The sequence below is a fragment of the Tiliqua scincoides genome, chromosome 1 (genome assembly GCF_035046505.1).
Source record: "Tiliqua scincoides isolate rTilSci1 chromosome 1, rTilSci1.hap2, whole genome shotgun sequence".
NCBI lineage: Eukaryota > Metazoa > Chordata > Lepidosauria > Squamata > Scincidae > Tiliqua > Tiliqua scincoides.
In genome coordinates, this window is record NC_089821.1 from 215499837 (window position 1) to 215520659 (window position 20823).

A 20823-nucleotide genomic window follows, 5' to 3' on the forward strand; every position below is an offset into this window, starting at 1 on the left:
AAGTAGCTTCTAGTCACATCTGGGAGGCATTCTGAGGCCTGCAGAGACCAAGGGATTGTCTTACGTGGTGGCATGACCCAGAAGCAGCTTCTGGGGACTCCAGGTGAGTCTTTTGGGGGCAGATCTGAGCATTGCACTATGATCCACCGCACACTGGGTCACAATCCACTTGTGGGTCACGACCACAGTCTGGGAATACTGGGGCTAAACTGTTATGATACTTCTGTGAATTTGAGCTGAATTTGTCATGTGCTAAAGATCACTTATGGAGGGGGAATAATTTGTTTACATTTTCATAGGCTGTTTGGGTGTATTGACACTCATAAAAGCACACATAATACAGTGCTGCTAAATGAAAGCAGAATACAGCAGTATTCAGTACTTTCCTCACAATATATACTAAGATGTTAAAAACAGAACTCTTGTAATTAAATAGCTTGTAGTTTGAATAATCTACTTCGAAGTAACTTTTTCTTCCCCCTTTTCTCATTCTGTCTTTTCTGCCTTTCTACCCCTGAAGTACTTACATTTCCGCTTTCAGATGTTTGATTTTCATATGACATGCACCTGGCCTTTGTAGTGTAGGGAGATGAGGTGGAAAGAGGTCAGGGAAAAGGGACGGGTCCCTGTCCTGTACTTGAACAATTCTAGTCATGCATGAAGTCCAAGTTCTGAACTATTTTGGGCACAGTAATAATGTGCTTCCTGGTCAGTGCTTGCAAGTCTATAAATTCTACAGCAGATCAGACTGGCAGCCCTATCTTATGATTGAGCTCCACTGCCAGGACTAGCATTTTGGTGTCATAAATTCCATTGTGGAAGCATGCGTAGCCACATGGTTCTGGGCCACTGCTGCAGGCACTGAGGAGCACCCTGCACATGGTGGTGGCCAGGAGAGGCCCCACTGTTGTTGGTGAGGTAGATGGGGCAAGGGTGGGTGAATCGACACAGATCAGGGGAGGGACGTGGCATGTCCCAAGGTGGAAGGGGGTGTAGCCCCCTTTGTCTCCCTGAACTTGCACCAGCTATAGAACTGGTTCAGGTCCGATCCATATTGCTGTAAGGGAAAACATTTTTCCCTGTCTCTCCCAAGCCTCCTGATTAGCCATTCCACTACAGTATATAGCACAGCCTGTTTTGGTGCCATTGCATGTTATAGCAGGGAAAAGGATAGGATTGAGCTGTAAATTTTGGTCTTCAGTGTTAGAGACTTGAACCAACACTAGAATTTGTTTCTAAAAGTAGGCAGTAATGTTAAATTGGGAAGTAGATTGTCAGGAATATAGCGTGCCTAGCGCAGTTAGATCAAGACTACAGAAATAAATGATTGTATCTTTTCTTTTGAGACAACTTCCTTTGCTTCACATATTCTTTCACTTTCATTCTTGATGCTTTGTCTTTTTTCCATGTGGGTACGTAGAGTTAATTAATAACCTTCTGCTTCCACTACATTTTTTCTGAATAAAGTGATTTCTGGATTGTCAAACTCTCTTCAGCTCAGTAACTGGGTTTTGCCCTTCTTATAAACTTACTAAGAAAGGATTTGACCCACATTAAAAATAATGTATACAGTATTGGAATGTAAAAAAGCAGTCCTCAGGATTATTTTATCACTGCAGTAATAGAATTTTTTTAAGGCTGGGTCATCACAATGTCTACAATCCAGCACAAAATTAAGCACACTTATACCTATTTCTTTCCATATATTTAACTTGGTGTTGGATTGTGATAGCATGATCCTATGCATGTTTACTTGAAAGTTAAACCCCACTGAGAGCTGTGGAGTTTACTTCCAAGTAAATATGCATCTGGATTGAATTCTGTGTGTGATTTAGAATTACCTAACAGAACTGAATGACTAATTTTCTATTGTTTTTAAATATCTCTTATAGTTGGACAAAGAGAAACCCCAAATGTGATTCTAAAAGAGGAGTCTGCTGAAAATATGGAGTCTAAGCCACTGGAATCAACGGATAAAACCAATGTAGATGATGAACAGAAGGACACACAAGATGGTGACAAACAGTTGCCATCACCAGAAGAAAAAGCTGAAGAGCAGGGACAGCCTAGTGAATCTCCATCGAACGATGTTGGTTTTAAAAAAGTGTTTAAGTTTGTTGGATTCAAATTTAGTGTTAGAAAAGAAAAGACTGAGAAATCGGAGTCTGTTCAGTTATTGAATGTAAAATCAGATGATACAGAAGTGGCATCAGATGGAGCTGGAGATCATAAAGAAGTCAAAACAGAGGAAGTGGAAGAAACGGTGCCAAGTGAAGTGCCGCACCCTGCAGAGAAGACTGAGCAAGAAACTCAGACTGAGCAGATGAAAAAAGAAACTTCTCCTGAAGAGGCAGCAGAAAGCCCTGTTGAGCTTCCGGAAGGACACAAGGAGGCCGAAGTGAAAAGCAATGGTAACAAGTCTCCAGAGTCTCCAACAAGTCCATTAACTAATGAAACGGCATCACCCTTAAGAAAGTTCTTTACTCAGGGTTGGGCTGGGTTTCGGAAAAAGACAAGTTTCAGGAAGCCTAAAGAAGAAGAGCAGCAAGCTGTCGAACCAGAAAAACAAGAGCAAGAAGAGCAGCAAGAAAAAGTGGCACAAGAAGAAAAAGCTGCTATTAAAGAAGAACTGGAAAAAGAAAAAGTCCCAGAAAAAGATGCACCAGAAGTTTTTGTGGAACCCAGTGAGGAGAAAGTGCAAAAAGATGTCAAGGAAAGAGAAGAATTAATGCTGGTAGATGCCTCAACAGAAACACTTCAAGAGGAAGTTGTTACTCCCGTTGAACAGCAATCCCCACTGACATCTACCGAAAGTGTAAACAAAGAATCTGAGGCATGTTTGAATGAGAAGACTGATCTGGCATTTGAGGAAAAACTGGAACCAGTGCAAGAATGTCAACTAGAGCAGAGCACATCATCTGAGAAAACAAATGAAGTAGCCGCTCCATTGGCAGCTGAAGAATTGGATGAAAAACTAGACAAATCTGAACCAAGTTTTCCAGTGCCAGGAGAGGAACATGAAAAAAGTATTGAAATAGTTGAACAGAAACCTAAACGAAAGGCTCCTCTGGCAACAGAAAGTTTTGATGAAATACCCACAGGTATAAATGCTGATGTTAGCACTGTTTTGAAGAAGGAAGATGCAAAAATGTCTGAAAATGAACTAGCTGTTGAACAGGTAGTTGAGGCAGATGCTGAGATTCAAACAGGACAAGCCACTGATGAACAACTAACAGTCAAAGAAACTGCACATGAAGGAGTAAATGAGCAGATTAAGCAAATAGAGCCAAGCAGTGGAGATGCAGCAATATCCAAACCTCCAGAAGGCATAACGAATGAAGTTGAGGTGTTCTCATCACATGAAAGAGCCAAGATGCAAGGCAGCCCCTTAAAAAAGCTTTTTACTAGTACAGGCCTGAAGAAGTTGTCAGGAAAGAAACATAAAGGAAAAAGAGAGGAAGCTAAGTCAGAGGAAGTAGCAGAACAAATTCAACAATTGTCTGATTCTGCAGAAAGTCCAGAAGAACCAAAGGGTGAAAGCTCTGCTTCTTCACCTGAAGAGACTATAGAATCTGTAGAAAAGGTTATAGATCCAGGACAGATCCCAGAAACTGAAGAAGGATCTACTTCAGATATGGAGAAGAAAGGTGTTACTCCTTGGGCATCATTTAAAAAGATGGTGACTCCTAAAAAGCGAGTCAGGAGGCTTTCTGAAAGTGATAAAGAAGAAGAACTTGATAAGGTAAAGAGTGCCACTCTGTCGTCAACTGAAAGTGCACCCTATGAAGAACAGGAAGATATGAAGGAAAATGGTGAGGAACAGAAGTTAGAAAAAAGCACAGAAGAGCCAAAGAGAAAGGTTGATACTTCTGTTTCATGGGAAGCCTTAATTTGTGTAGGGTCATCTAAGAAAAGAGCTAGAAAATCATCATCTTCTGATGAAGAAGTAGGACAAAGACTTGCTCAGGAAGGACAAAAAGTGGATGAAGGTGGACCAAATAAAGAAACAGCACTAGACATGCCCTTAACAAGTTCACATGAAAGTGATCAAGGACAGGGAAGTTCCTCACCAGAACAAGCTGGAAGTCCATCTGAAGGTGATGGTGTTTCAACATGGGAGTCTTTTAAAAGATTGGTAACCCCAAGAAGAAAGTCCAAAACAAAAATGGAAGAGAGAAATGAAGAATCTGTCACAGTTCCAGCTTTAGAACATTCTACTTCAGATGGAGATTCCGGAAAAGAAGAGTCCTGGGTTTCATTTAAAAAATTAATGACTGGTCGTAGGAAGAAAAAGTCAGATGGAAGACCAGAACATACTCCTGTTGAGGAAGCTGGAGAAGAGATGACAGAAACCACTGAAGAAGACTCTGATGTACCAGCTGTGGTTCCTTTATCTGAGTATGAAGCTGCTGAACAAGAGAAATTTGAAGCTCAACAAGCAAAAGAAGATGATCTAACAAAGAAGAAAACTTTGGACCAGAGAACTGAAAGGTCAGAAGGTACTTCAATAATTGAGCAATCCAATGAAGGGCTAGTTCATGCAGTTACTGTTACAGTGGTAGAAGGGGAAAGAGCAGTTACAAGTATTGAGGAAAGGTCCCCATCTTGGATATCTGCTGCTGTGACAGAATCCATTGAACATGCAGATGAAGATGAAGAGAAAAAAATTGACCAGATCTCTGAAACTGGAATTGTTGAGGAAGCAGTGACTAAACTCATGCCAGAAATCAAAAAGGACATTAGTAATGACACTATACTCAGTGACATGGAGTTAACCTCAGAAGCAATTACAGCTCGAGAAGAAACTTCAGGTGTTGAAGAAGCAACGGAAGTGTCCTGTGCTGAGGAAACTGAAATGGTTTCAGCAGTTTCAAGGCTAACAGAGTCCCCTGATACAACAGAAATAGCTACACCTGTGCAGGAGGTAGAGGAAAGTCAGCCAAATCTTGAAGAATTAAACAAACATACACAAGAAGTTCTGCAAGAAGTTGCTGAAAGAGTAAAATTATCTGATGGGCAGGCAATTAGTAAAGATTTGTCAGTAGAGAAAGCTGGGGAAGAAATAACTGTCTCATTTCAAAAAGTTGAATTGACTGAATCATCTTTAAAAGAAGAACCTGAGAAAACTGGTATCGAAAGTAAAGAAGGCCAAAGTCAAGGTGAAGTTAAAGAAAGTGGTTTGAAAGAAGCGTTAGAGAAGAGTGATGATATGTGTGTGGATGTGAAAGGAAGCTCCAAAGAAACTGTAGGTTTAGATTGGGCTGATAAAAATAAGATGAAACAAGAAGTTGTGGAGATAGATGAAGAAATTACTGAAGAGAAATATGAAGAGGAAGAATTTGTCATTGTTACAGTAACCTCTGAAGTGGAGCCAGAAGTAAAAGTTGGTGACATAGCTGGAAAACAACAAATGTCTTTAGAAGCAAAAGGAAGTGAGCGTGATAGTGCAGATATAGTTCATGAAGTCAAAATGAGTGTAAAAGAAACAATCCAAGGTGGGGACATAGAAGATGGTGTTTCGGAAGTGAGTGAATCAGTGAAAGTAACATGTGAAGAGAAGTCCCAATTACCCCAGAAACGTGCACAAGTGAGTGAACCAATCATACCCAAGCTGGAATCTGAAAGCAAAATAACAGAAGTTCCTGTGCAGAGCACAGTAACTGGAGTCAGTGATCTGGATATGGCCAAAGATACTGCACTTGGCTTAGAGACAGAGAACACAGACAAAGTTGTACAGGAGGCCTGTGTACAGAACAAAGACACTGAGGTCAGCCTGCACAGTGTGGAAACTGAGACCTACGTACAAAAAGCAGAACCCGAGATCCAACTACAGAAATTGGAAACTGAGATCTCTTTGGTAAATGTGGAACCGGAACCGCATCTGCTGGATACAGGGGCACAGATCCATGCAGGAAAAGTGGAAACAGAGATACCCATAATGGAAGTGGAAGTGGAAGTGGAGGTCCATAAGCAGGAGGTGCAGACTGAATCACTTATACAGAAAGTAGAAACGAAGGGCCACACTGAAGCAGTTGAAACTAAGTCCCACTTACAGAAGGTGGAAGCAGAGGTTCTGGTAGAGAAAATAGAAGGAAAGGTGGATGCTGAGCCTGCCTCAGAGATGGCAAAAGCAGAGTCCTCCACAGAAAAAGCAGAAGTAGAAGTCCCTACCAAAGAAGCAGAAGCAGTGGTTCTTACAGAAAAGGCATCCACAAAGGGAGATATGGAAGTTCACACAGAGAAGGTGGATATGGAGGTACATGCAGAAAAGGAAGAAGCAGAAGGTGCCCAAACAAAGATGGCACTTGCGGCCTTCATGGAGCAAGAGGACTTGGCAATTCCTGCAAAGGAATTGGAGATCCCCATACAGAATGCAGAAGCAAAGGTTTTCAAGAAGACGACAGATGCAGTGGTGCATGTGGAGACCTTGACAGAGGAGTCTGGTGCAAATAAGGAAGCTGATGTATCTGCAGAGAAAGGAAAAGTGGAAGCTTCATCAGAAAAGACAGCTGGAAAGCTAGATGAGCAGGCCCATGCAGAAAAGGTGGGTGTGGAGACACATGCAGAAGTGGCAGAGACTGCCAAGAAAAAGGCTGAAGGGGAAGTTCTTGTAGAGAAGGTGGTAGTGGAAGACTCTGTGGAGGAGGCAAAAATGAAGTCTCCTGTGATGAAGACAGCTACAGAGGCTTCTGCAGAGCGGTCAGAAGGAATGGTAGAAGTAGAAACTCCCATCACACAGGGAGAACCGAAGGAGATTCTGCAGAAGGTGGAGGCTAAAGTTGCCATTCAGACTGAGATGGACGATTCTTTGGCAAAATTTGTTGAGGTAATTTCAGCTGATGCCCCTGTTCATACTTTCTCGGAGCAAGCATCTTTAGTAAATGTTCCTATGCAGAGAGAGACGCAAGATGTTGCCCTGTCCTTAGAATCAAAACATTTAGAGGCAGTTGTGTCTGAAGTGCCTTTAAAGAATGACCTTAAAGATACTACTGTCGCCTTTGAGCAAACATCAGCAGAGCAAGGGGTCACTCAGGAAACAGGGGAAAGGAGGCTCGATCAAGTTTCAGTGCCTAGTCAGGATGCTGTGGATCTTATCCAGAAGGATGTCACTGGTGCCAGGCTTATCTTAAAATCACAACAGGCAGAAGAAATTGTACCTGAAACCCCTGTGCCACAGGAACTAATTATACTTCCTATGATGACCGAGATGGAAGTGTTAAAGTGCATGGACGCCATTGCATCTGAAGATGCCATGCAGCAGGAAAAGGAAGATGCACTTATTTTGGAAGCAAAGTCTACCGAGATTCAAGTAACTGAGGATACTGTGAAAAAAGAGCTGGGAAGCATAGAGCTAGCCACTGAATCAAAATCAACGGAAACGGTAATAACTGAGGCTGCAAAGACTGCACTTCAAGGTGGCATTCATGTCTTGGACTCCAGATGCACGCAGACAGTTGTCTCAGATGCCATCTTGGAAAATAAAGGAGAAAGTGCTTTTCCAGACTTAAAAGCAGAAGGCAGAGAAACAACTACAATTGAGATCTCTGGGCAGACTGAACCATTTCCTGATAAACTTGAAACAATTCATCCACTTTTGGAATCAATACCAGATTTAGATAGCTGTCAATGGAGGCAAGCGTCATCAGAGAAGACACTAGAAATGGTAACAGAAAAATCAACAGAAAATGAGCTTGCCTGTGGGGATGTACTTCATACAGCTTCAGTGCTACAGGAGATTTTCACCAAGCAACAAGAAGTTGTCACCACTGACATTCCTGAAGTACAAAGCTATGAAGTTCATAAATCCTCTGTAGCAGTAACAGCTGCAGCAGTCGAGGAGCAGGTCCTGTCAGAAAATGTCACATTTACAGAAACATCAGCTGAAACTTTGCAATCATTATTGGAGCAATCAAAAGAAACATCACTGAACATGGTACAACAGGTGAGCTTTGCTCATTCAGGACTTGGGGCTTTTGGCCCTAATACCAAAGCAAAATCATGGTCCGAGAAGGCAGAGTCAACAATAGAAGACCCAACTTTTTCAGCCAGAAGTACTAAAGATGACTTGATCCAGAAATGTGTCTCTTCCATTCCTGAAATGAAGGTTCAACAATCAAAGTCCAGTCCAGAAGCTGGAAAAAAGGTCACATCTCCAGAAAGAAGCCCCTCTTTAACCCATATTGAATTTGAAAAAGATGTTGTTCAGTCTGTTACTATAGAGTCGCAGAGTACAAAAATAGTATTGAAAGTAATTCAGAATGCTGTAGATAAAATGGAGAAAACCGAAGAGCCAGAATCTATGCTAAAGCAGATAAATGAACCATGTCTGATGAGCCTAAATAAATCTGAAGTTCAGGAAGGTGTACCAATTGATCAGCAGCTTCCTATAAAAGGCATAGAAGAGAAAAATCAAGAAATTCAGCCATCTGCTAATATTTTAATGCAGTCTGCAGAGAAACTGGAGACCTTCCAAACAACAGAAGAATTTCCTTTAAGTTCCGATAAATGTGAAGATGGAGAAATTTGGGATTCTAAAAAAACAGATATTGATCTAGAATCAGTGAAACAAACATCACAGAGAGATAAACAATCATGCCCTGTGACAACTATAATGCAAGAACCTGGAGATTTGGTTGAAACGGTGAAAGAGATTAAGAAAGAAACAGGTCTGAAGAAAGAAAACGGCAAACCAAAGCTTGAATCTGAAGTGGAAACTCAAAAAGCAGCAGTTGATGGTATTGTTTCAAGAGGTCTATCCAAAGAGTCACTTGACGCAGACCAACCAAAGCTAAAGGGTATTGAAGCTTGGCAGACTGTTCAAATCCATGAGCAAGTGGTAGAACAGAAAACACATGTAAAGAGGAAAGAAGACCACAGCCAACCAGTGGGATTTGTGGAGTCACACACAGAGAAAGATGTAAATAATCAAGACTACACAACCTGTGAGAGCCAGCTAAAAACAGAGCTGACCGAATCCTGAGATTTAATGTAAATATATTTTTAATTACAATAATTTCTTGGCAGTAGTTTATACCCTTGAGTGTATAACTTTTTAGTTTATAATGGCTTTTTATCAATTTCAATCCTGGTCTTCGGGATTACAAATTATGGCCAAAAGTGAATCAGTCTGATATTGGGATCCAAATGAAAGTTTACATAGTTAAAACAAGCTTTTGTATTCCTTCTGGAGACATTGGATTTGATCCAGAGTTTTCCTTCTTCTGGAGGAAGGTCTCCTTCTTCCAACGGGAGGACTTCTTAATAAAGGAAGGACCTTTGGATCCAACGCACGGTGCTTAGTACTTAAAAAAAATCTTGCTGTCTTTCATATACAGCTTGACCTTATCATTTAACCTTGTTAAGGTTAACCAGCTTCCCCAATAGCTGGATGGGTACTTTTTATGTACGTTCACGTACAAAGTTTGCCCTCTGCATAGTAACTTCCCTGTTTTGCCATCACTTTAAAGGGATGTTCAGTATTAATAGTGTAGTCCAATACCTAGATGTGTACTCCTATCCAATGGCCTGCATCATTCTGCACTGAGTTATCCTACCATACAAGTAGTCAGGATTACTGTATGTAAAAAATCTGTTCAGGAAAACATTGCCTTGCTTCTAAACCAGTGGTGCGCAAACCCTGGCCCCGGGGCCACTTGCATCCCTCAGGGGCTCCCAATCCGGCCTGCAGGGAGTTCCCAGTCCCCAATGAGCCTCTGGCCCTCTGGAGACTTACTGGAGCCTGCACTGGCCCAATGCAACTAGGTGAGGATGACTTTTCAACCTCTCACCTGAACTGTTGGACTAGGGCTCCCTCCACTACTTGCTGTTTCACAACTGTGATGCAGCAGTGGCAGCGAAGGAAAGGCTGACCTTGCTTTGTGCAAGGCCTTTTATAGGCCTTGAGCTACTGTGAGACCTTCATTCATTCATATAAGTTCCATTTTATACATTCATGTATGTAAATTTATTCATGTATTTATTCATGTAAATGCATTCATGTATGCAAATTTATTCAAATTTTAATGTAAATTAATTTTTTTCCCCAGCCCCCGACACAGTGTCAGAGAGATGATGTCCTGCCAAAATGTTTGGATACCTGTGTTCTAGACTGACAGTGCTGTCATCCAAGGCTCCTGTTAGGTGTTGTCTCAGGGCCCAATCCTATCCAACCTTCTAGCACCAGTGCAGCTGCAATGCAGCCCCAAGGTAAGAGAACAAATGTTCCCATACCTTGAGGAGGCCTCTGTGACCACTTCCACACCACAGGATGCAGTGCATGGCCCATTGGGACAGTTGCACTGGCAGTGGAATATTGGATAGGATTGGGCCCTTAGGAATTGTGCACATGCATAGCAGAACTTTACCCTAACTTTTTTACCCTTTTCACTCCCACTTCAAGCTCAAGAGTGAGTTTTTGAACACTATGGGCATAACAAATCTCTTGTGATGTGGGAAGAATGAAGGCTGGGAATATTGAGGAAGCCCTTATCACTCACAGAGATTCCCTTGCATACATTAAAGATTAGGGTCTTTAAATGTAATATTATGATCCTACATGGAAAGAGGAGATTTGGTATGCTGGAGAATTGGGAGAGGAGAGAGGTGGGGGGGGAAGAGAGTTGGTGGGGAGTATTCAAATCCCTCCTCAGCTCCCTCCCTCCACTCAGCTTACTGAGTGACTGTGAAGCTGTCATTATCTTTCAACCTAACCTGCCTAACAAGGTTGTTGTGAGGATAACAGTAGTGGGGCAATGTATGCTGTCCTGAGCTCTTCGAAGGAAAGGGGTGTTTAAAATATAGAATAGAATAGAATGTTACCCAATAATGTTAATATTCTTTGTTGTGGTTATTACACCTATCCTGATAATTTATTTGCATCTTCAGTCATTGTTACTTTTTTGTTTACTCCCACACTTCCTCAAAGGTGCTTAGGACATGGTTCCTCATTTTAGCCTCACAACAGCAGTGTGAATGAGGTTAAGTGTAACTGGCCCAAAGGCACCTGTTGTCTTTGTGGCTAATAAAATAATTTGAACACATTCTCTTCACACTAAGGCCAGTTCTCTATGCATTACATCACAGTAGATTAAATTTTCATAGTAACAGGTACAGTTCTTCTGCAACAAAACTGGGGAGAAAAAATCAGAGTCTATTTGTAACTGTGAGCTGACACACATTTCATGTACATGCATATCCATCACTTGATTTCATCTTACTTGGCCATTCATAACTGAGGGCCAATTCCTGTGCAGGTGTAGCTATGCCAGTGAGGTGTGCACTGCATCCTGTTGTGGGGAGGCAGTCACAGAGACTTCCTCAAGAAATGGGAATATTTGTTCCCTTACCTCGGGGCTGCATTGTGGCTGCACTGGTGCTGGAAAGTTGGATCGGATTGGGCCCTGAATGATTGGACTTGCTTTATAAAAGAACATTGCAACCAAGATGCTAAAAAAGATCTCTCTATTGGTCATGATGGCTTGTTCATGTGTACAAATCATCACTTAATAATGCAGCCATCAGCACATATGTGCAAACTTACCCTATGATCTAGGCCAGTGGCTCCCAAACTGGTGGTGGGTAAAGAACTGGAACCCACCAAAAGAACTGGAAGAGGACCATTCCCCCCTGTGGCCCAGAAGTGGCTGCCCCAATGGCGCCTCAATTATTGTGGTGGCGCCAGGACCAAGGAGGTTTTAAACTTACTGGGGGAGTATCACTGGTCTCCGGGAGGGCCTGGGAGGCTCCCAGCCCCCCTCTACGGGCCTCCCTGCTGCTGCAAATAGCTCAGATCACTGATTGGAACAATTTGCAGCAGCAGGAAGGCCTGCAGAGGGTGCTTTGAGCCTCCCCGGACTTCCCAGAGGCCAGTGCAACCCCCCCCCCCGGGTAGGTTTAAAACACCCTTGGTCCCGGCACCGCCGTGGTCACTGCGGTGCCATCAGGGCCTCGCCCCTGCCCCATCCCCGCAAATACTTACTGCGGTCCCAAAGTCTGAGTAGGACTTTGGGGACCACTGATCTAGGCATTGTTATTTGACTGTAAATGCAAGGAGAAGAGACTTGTGCATATCAAAAATTAGTATCCCGTTCCTACAGCTTTTCTGGTTCTCTGTGCCTCAGTCCTGAACACACTGATTGTATTTGGAGGTAAGCATAACACTGTGTAACAAAATGTGAACAATTTTGTGTTTATCTGAAATTTTTTTGATGTTGATAAATTTCGGTGTGAGGATTTGAAAAATGCCGCTCTTTTTGACATAGCAGCAGTAGTTTAGCCAATAGTTTATGCTATGCAGTTGTAAAATACAATGTGTATTAGGCAATAGAATAGATTGATAACACAACATTTAAGATAACTAAAAAAGTTTTGATGACAGAAGAAGAAATATTCCCATTGGAATCAGTACCTCTGAATGGCATAAGAAACATCAAAAATTCAGCATAAACCATTTGTATTACACAGTGTAACTTATTTCAGTGAAACTTGTTTCTAAGAAGTGTGCTTGGACTTGGGCTTTGTTTTTTAACTGAATATTTACCATACAGATGAAACTCTTCCCATTGGTCCTATTCTGAAATATTTGTTACCTGAAGCATGTAAAACTTGTTTATTAAGAGCCCAACTCCAAAAGTATAAGTTATGATTTCATTGCGGGTGAAGACAGGCATAACAGCAAAGGTGGACTCACAGTGCTTTCTTCAGCTTTGCTGTGAGGCCACCTCCATAATTGAACTGGCAGATGAGCAGACCAACAAAAGGCATACTACTTCAAATCTATCATTTTTGCTTTTTGCCTTGATCGTTCATTGCTGCTTCCTCTTCCGGGTGGGAAAGTTAATATGGCACTCTGCAGCCAAGTGCCTGTGAGAGGAAGAGCTTGCACTGTTCATCCTGGCTGCAGGGTCCTTTACTAACTTTTCTTGGATGGCAGTAGCAGTTGCAGAAGAGAACAGGTAGTTAAGGATGAGACTGGTATAGTTAAACCAGCATGTGATTCATTTTTATGTTTCTCTGATAGTTCAGTTATTCTTGGGTCTTGCAGTGTAGCTGAAGAATGTGCTGTAAGCCCTCTTCCTTCATCATTAGAATGGAGGGTTTTTAGGATGTGTAGGTGACATATACAAGTGAAAACTTTCCAGACCTGCTTCAAGTTCTTCTTCCAGGTCTCATTTCCCATGCCTGTGCCACAGAGCAGTTTTGCACAGTGGCTATGCATTAGCTGGCAACAGTGGCACTAATAATTGTTACGCTGATGTGGCAGTCAATGTTGGCTCACAGTACTAGTTCAACAAACATGATATATGCTGATACTGCCATCACACTGGTTAAGAGGCTCAGGTTACAAGGCTGTGTTGATTTTCTTTACTTCTCTTTCAACAGTTCTGTGAAAGCTGTCTCATATTTGGAGGGACCACTTTCTGAAGAAGGCAGCAGAAGAGAATGGATTCTGCTTAACTGGGCTGAAAACCAATGATTTTGAATGCTGAGAACTGCTTTCTGTTGTCATTCTGAGAAGGCATCTGACAATCCTGAGAGCACCTTCAGGAGCTTAAGTTGCCTCCTTTTACTTTTGATTAACACTTCCTCTTCGCAATATTCTCTTAGTGTTTTTTTTGCTAGTAAGATGAGTGTGGGGAGAACAGGAAGTGTAACCTTTTGCAGAAATTATGCCCATGCATTAACCTGGAAAGGAAGCTGGCATCTTTCAGGCTCCCCTTTTATCAGTGCTTCCAAAACTGGATTGTTATTCTTTGTGTATTTATGTGTATATCTTCAAGAAAAATCTGATTTTAATGTATATTTCCTCTTCTTTATATGTGGGAAAAAAATACAAAATAGCCTTCTTGCTTGTTTTGCCCAGTATAGAAATAACAAAATACGTGTGACCATGGGGAAGCACTGTGACTGAGCTGTAACTGACCGCAGATGGATTTAGACTGGCTTCCCACTGTGTGGAAGGGTGCAAGAACCAGTGTTTAATGCTGTATTTCGTCCTACTTCCTTAAAAGTCATAATCACAAGGCTCTGTTTCTTTTTGGAATAGTTGTGATAACAACATTAAACAGAAGTTGATTTTCCATCACTTTCTCTAAGCATTGCAATGTTTGAGTCCTGTGTGTTGAAGTGTTGAAAACATTTTGGCTACAGTTGAATGGAAGGTTAGGTGTGCTTTAGAAGAATGACTTCAATGTGCTTTCAGGTTTATTTGAATACTGTTTGTTTTTTCTTACAATTCAGATAAATGAATGACCATTTCAAATTGGTCTCCAGATGTGAGGTCTGGTTAAGAGGGGAAAAAAATCTTACAATAACTTAATGCCTAATACTGCACTGGTTTTAACTCATCAAGGAAGAAGAAAAATTTATCAATCTTTTTAAAAAGGCTGCTGTTTTTGTAACAAGCCTTTGTCACAAAATGAGAGCTTTTCAAAAAGCTTTTGATGAGCAAAATATTAGGTCTGCTCTATATTTGTGTCCCCCTGGTTAGGAAAGTGTGTTTCATTTTGCTTATGTACATTTAGTAAACTGTGAGTTCTAAAAAGTGATTTAAGTAAAGACTTGGCTTACACTTAGCTTTACACTTTTAATTAACATTTAAAACAAAACAAAAAAAAACTCCTAGAACAAGGTCATTTTCAATTTTATTAGGTGTAAAGTTGCAGTTCTAGTCAGTATAGGTTATGCATAAAAACTGGGCAGGCTTGAAATGCTAAATAATTGAACAATAATTACTGAACTGTTCAAGCATTTAGTATTTGATCTTCTTGGCACCAAGCATGTCTAGCAGGTCACATTGTATTGCACTTTGTAGCCTTCGCACCTAGTTAGCTGAGCCTGTTGCATGGCCCAGCAGCTTCACTGTCCTTCATGTATAGTAATTTATTTGAAAATGAACTAAGTGAGCCAATACTTAAAGTGAGAACTAATGCTGTCTTTTAAGAGCTGCGCAATGAGCAAAGGAATTTAAAAAAAATCACTGGTGCAATAGCACCATCTGGTGGTTGCTTTATACATTTGTTGCTTAGAAAAACATTTGCCTTCTCTCTGTGAAGTTATGGAAAATAATCTAACATAATATCTGGAACAGCTTTGCTAATAAATGCAACTATTATAAATGATGATGTGCAACTTTACATTGCAACAGATGCAGTTCTGTAGTGAGGTAGTTTGCGATAGTTTAAAATGGAAAAATGCTTTTCAAGTATATATCTTAAAAATATGGCTACAGGGTGACTGTGGACATCAGGAAATGAAGAGTATCTAATTCAACAACTGATAGCAAGGTATAAAGTTGTGCAACATTTTGAAATGATAAGAATGGTGAATAACCACATTCTTATTTTCAGCTTTCTATCTTAATGTCTACTTTCACTGACCAAAATCCTTTTGAATTGCAGTGTGTAAGAAGAGGTCATTGAATCACTTTTGCTACCTTTTTGGCCTTTCATTTATAGGCATGTTAAACTGACAACACGGAGGAAAGTTTTTGCCTTTAAATTGGTCAACAGAGCCAATGAAGTGAAGCAGGAGGTGCTGAACAGTGTCTTGAGGAGTAAGGTGCCCTCTGTTCTCACTGGCAGTTTTGAGAGCCAGTGCCAGAGACACAAGGGGCAATGCTATGACCCTGCCTCTGTTGCTGTATTGTGACAGAGGTTCCTGGTAAAAACATATATCCCCTCCCTCTTGGTTGCTGCTCAGAAGCAGTAGCAAAGTACTGCCTCCCACCCCATCTTGCTGGCCCCATTGGCTGATTTACAGGCAAAGCAGTTCTCCAGGTTGCTGATCTGACAACCCTGTTTATGCATCTGCTATGTCTTCAAAAACTGGTTTTCCTTTCAGTCTAAAACTGACTGCTTACACATTCAGCTAGGATCAAGTTTTGGGCAAACATGCTCTATATTTGTAAGGCATGACAGGGATGAAAGTAAACCAGTAAAAGTCTTCACTCCAGTTGAGTATTAGTGCAGTCTGTGAAGTTTATCTATCAAAGCAAATGAGCTACTGAGTTTAAACCCCACAGAAATTCTCTCCCTGAGAAGTAGGTAGTGTACATACACAAATTAGCATGTGCCTCTTTCTAGGACTCTGATCGTGTTATCATACAAACCCCTAGATACGGATTTGTGAGAACGTTCAGTTTCTTTAGTGCAAGATGAGAACTAGTATTGAAGGTTAAAGGTTAATAGTCTCCTACGACAAAGAGGATCACAGATAGAAGCTTGTTTATGGATCAGTTAGATAAATTCCATGTGATTGTCTGCAATGTGTACAGTTGTGTAAAATGTTTCGTAACATGGTGTGTCCCAAAAAGATTTGGGGTGTCTTGTTTTACTCTAGTGTCAGTTCCCCTCTCCCTGTTCATCTTTGGGTATGAATGACAAAGTTCGTTCTAACAATGGTTCTTGATTGCCAAACGTTAGTTTGCTCACGTTTGATATGTGCTTTAAAACAGGCCTGTCAAAATCATAGCTCCTGAGCTGTATGTACCCTATGCACCTGGATTGCACTCTAACAGATGCTGGCTAAACTTCCTTGTTGTGACCCACTCAAGGCTACTGAAGGAAGGGGTTTATCATGTACCTGGCAGGCCACAGTTCCTGGGCTGCAAGTTTGACAACTCTGCATAACAGCACTGAGCACATGGGAAGACAATTGTCTATACAAACTGTAATCTGTTTATGGAAAGCCATATCAGAGAAGCTGTAACAAGCTAAAAAAAAAACAATGGCATGGCCTGTGTAATCCTGGTTCTACTCTTTATAGTGCAAAGGCTGTTAATAACTATGTAAAGTTATCTGAAAATCATTTGAATAAAACCCAGTAATCACATTGTAAATTGTCAGTGGCTAGAAGTTGGGGAACAAGCGCTTAGTTCTTGCTTGTTTTTTTTATACTGACCTAGGGCCTTTCTAAGCAATGCAAAGAACACAAATCATATTACCAATATTTCATCTTGTAACTGTCAAAAACAAAAGCACCAGAAGAATTTTCTTATGGTGCAGGGAGATTGTCTCCATACACAGATACTGCTTTATTACAGTGTATTGCTTTGGCCTCAAAAATACTCAGATGAGGCTGCAAAATTTTAGCTTGTGCCACAGCTCCCAAGCTTTTGCAGTTTCTTCTAATCCAGTGTATTGGATTGATACTTTGATTTTCTATGTTGTTTTTAAGGTAGATTTTCATGGACTAAATAAAATACAAACACATTAATGTTCTTTGTGTCTTTTGTCATTCTTGTAATTATTACCTCCAAACAAGAAGACCCATATAGCTTTGAAATAAGGGCATCAGTGTTTAATTGATCCCAATAAATGGCAGAAAATCCCAATCGGGTAAGAGGGTATTAAGGCTGCAATCCTGTACCTGCTTTCCTGGGAGTAAGAGCCAGTAAGAACTAGTATTGTACTTAATAGAACTATATTCATGTCCCTCTTCAACTAATATAATTCAAATAATTGCATTTTACAAGTTACAAATATAGATGCAGCCCCCCCCCCCATCTAAGCTGCTGTAAGGGTCATTTTGTACATTATGCAACAAAAAAGCAGTGTTACCATAGAGTGTACATCACTAGGAAGTGAATTATTACCTATTTTATAGATCATAGACATAAAGGTTTGTATACTGCTTTTCAGTCACTACAGAACATTATTCACAATTTGTGTTGTACAAATAATGTTTGACTTAAGTGTTTCAACTTCCTTCCCCTGGAGAATGCCAAAATGCAGCCTAGGTGTCTTTCAGAAGTGTAGTTTAAGACATTTTGATCAAGCCTGTATTGTGATAATTGATTTCAACACATCTTTTTATTTGCTGCAGCTATGAACAGTTAACCTAAAATAAGTTCCAGGAACTAGGCTTTTCTCTCCAGCCACTGCCTAGTCCCCCATGGGTCTACCCAGATCTATGCCACCTCTTTTACTAGCATAGAGTTGTACTGCCTAAGGGAGCATGTCAGACTTGAAACGGGGTAAGGCAGTGGTTCCCAAACTGTGAGCCATGGCTCCCTTAGGAGCCACAGAAACAAGCCAGGGGAGCACACAATCCTCACAACAACAAAAAATGCACTGCTTTATATAATGTATAGGATTGTAGCCCTAAAGGGGAGCCATGGCCAATGGCCTAGTAGGTCAAGGGAGCTGCCAGTCGAAAAAGTTTGGGAGCAGTTGGGGTAGAGCAGCTGTTCTCAAATGCTCAGAGAGTTTAAACTGCAGTAAGTGTGTGGGGGGGCGGGGGGAAGGCAGCTACATGATTCACTGAATCATGCTGCTTTGGAGGGGCGCAGGGCATGCTGCCACTTACCAGAGCCTGCAGCAGCCTCCTCAGGGTGCAGGGAGCCCCCGTGCCAGCCTCTGTATGGCTCTCCACACTGCGGAGACGCTCAAAATTGTGATTGCGACCACTTTGGTTTTGCGTTTGCAAAACCAGAAGTGGTTGTGATCATGATTTTTACTGACTCTGCAGCATAAGGAGCCCTGCGGAGGCTGGCACGGGGCTCACCACACCCCAAGGAGGCTGCTGCAGGCTCTGGTAAGTGGCAGCATGCCCCTGTGCCCCCTCCAAAGTGGCATGATCCAGCAGATCACATCGCTACCTTCCCTCCTCTCCACCCCTTAAGGGAGCAGAGGCCAGGGCTCTCTGGCTGGTTCATCATGACACCCCAGTTTGAGAACCACTAGGATAGAGGATTTGGCAGCTTCTAGTGCAGTGATATGCAACATTTTTCATCTCACGGCACACTGACAAGGTGCTAAAATTAACAGGGCACACCATCAGTTTCTTGACAATTGTCAAGGCACACTCCATGGGCTCACATCCTCCAATGGCCATATTAATAAATGACCCTCACATGAAATCCTGCGGCAAACCTGCTGACAATTTGCCGCATTCCAGTGTGCTGTGGCACAGTGGTTCATCTCTGCTCTAGTGCCTCTTTAGATCCACCCTATCCCAGTCTGATCCCCACCCTGATCTGCTCCCACTGTCAGCAAAACCACACCAGCAGCTGGTCTGCGGGATGCTTCAGTGGTGTTCAGCCTTCCAGGCCTGATGCAAGTAGCAGACCAGTGGAGACGTGGCCACAATAGCAGACTTAGGGTCTGCCAGTTTACCATGCAGACAGGATTGTACTATAAGGATCTCAAAGTGAGAGGTGTATCTCTCTATCTGCATACATTGCTGTTAGAAAAGGTGCAGGAAGAAAGCTAGCTAAATCAGATATACCAAGGGTCTTCCAAAGTGATAGGTAAGTTATAATTGCCAGTAGGCTACCTTGCTAACTGTCCTACCTATAACCTCAAATACTGCATTGAAAACCCATGGGAAAAGTAAATGTTTCATCATGCGATATAGATATCAAAAACTCAGGGTGACATTCAGACCTTTGGAGGAAATGATGTGTTATCAGAAGTTCATTCTATGAATGGTAGATTTCCACTCATGCAAAGGCCCCTTCCACTCACTCAAGGAACTCATGGATGAATGCAACTCTCCAATGCACAGAAAGTAATTCTGCCAATAGCCTGCTATGGTGCCAAAAGCCTGGGATTTAAATTTCTCCTTTGTTGTGAAGTTTGCTAAACTGCAAGCCCATGCTTACAGCATGCAAACGTGCTATTAGCTCATAACACCCTTTTGGTCTCAGTTTTTTTCCAGCTATTCAGAACAAATGCAGGTGTGAAACTGAGCTTCCCAAGAATCTCAGGTTTCATTTTTGTCAGTAAAAAGGGCACATGACTATGGCTGCTTAAAAGCTTGTAAACAATGTCTACTGCAATGCCAATTTAAGATTTCCAGGAGTCAGCAGCCAGGGTTCCAGTGCTGCCTCCTCCTACTCAGAAATCAGTACTGAATAGTAGCATAATATATACAAGCGCAAGAATTTTTGTCACATTGTTTGGATCATCTTGATGCAGTTATTTTTTAAAATATGTGGTAGGAATCTACAGTGTTTAGTAAATATCACATTTGTATAGTTGGGAGGAATGTATCTAGCTCCATTGTAGCAGAAAATGTTTGGGGTTGCCACAAATAATGATTCCTAATCGTAGCCTCATCTCACCTCTGCCCTCCAAATACGTGCCACAACTTTTCATGAACCTGCTATCCCACATCTGAGCATCAACGATACCTGTTTCCAGTGGAACAGTAAAGCAACACTACTGGGCTGCTGAAACTTGGCTGAGTTGGCACACAGGATGCTATTCCTACACAAACTGAACTTGTGCAGTAGCACAGTAATTGAATGAGACTTGAAACGTCTGACACAGAAGTCTCACATCAGTACTGACCTTACATGATATATCTATATGGTAAGCAAGAATACACCGTACGTGTTTCTGGTCTTTAAAAGTTCTGGAAGAAAGCATGGCAGCTGAGTCCTATTTCCTCCTATAGCAGATTTGAGGCTTATGTCAGAACAGGTACATTATGTGTGTTCCTTAGGATATAGCCCTGTTCGGTGGGCCTTAAAATGAGCATGATGTTAAGGACAGTCCCACATCATACAACCCATTGGGCATGCTGCCTGCCCACTTGCCACAGCAGCATAAATTACTGCTTTTGCAGCACAGAACCAGTTACCAGTACCCAGCACATGCAGCCTCTTGCTGCATATTGGCAGCCTTGAGCCCAATCAGATCTGCACAGCATGGTCACTTGTGCACATCATCAGTTCACAATCACCTAGGCAGCAACTGTTACCCTGCACATGCCCAATCTTGTCTGATCTTGGAAGCTAAGCAGGGTCAGGCCTGGTTAGTACTTGGATGGGAGACCGCCTGGGAATACTGGGTGCTGTAGGCTTATACTATAGTCTTT

General features: G+C 41.8%; 1 protein-coding gene and 1 pseudogene across 2 annotated transcripts in view; both read left to right on the plus strand.

Annotated features, from left to right (window-relative positions):
* AKAP12 (A-kinase anchoring protein 12) overlaps window positions 1-17214 on the plus strand; it is a 104296-nt gene extending 87082 nt beyond the window's left edge. For both annotated transcript variants that reach the window (XM_066615677.1, XM_066615679.1), the window contains 2 exons: window positions 1893-8988; window positions 13381-17214. In XM_066615677.1, the coding sequence (XP_066471774.1) occupies window positions 1893-8980 (7088 nt within the window). In that variant the 3' untranslated portion in view covers window positions 8981-8988; window positions 13381-17214. The remainder of the gene's footprint in view (window positions 1-1892; window positions 8989-13380) is intronic.
* A 3477-nt stretch (window positions 17215-20691) lies between these two features.
* LOC136637614 (5S ribosomal RNA) lies at window positions 20692-20808 on the plus strand (annotated as a pseudogene).
* The last annotated feature ends 15 nt before the right edge of the window (window positions 20809-20823 follow it).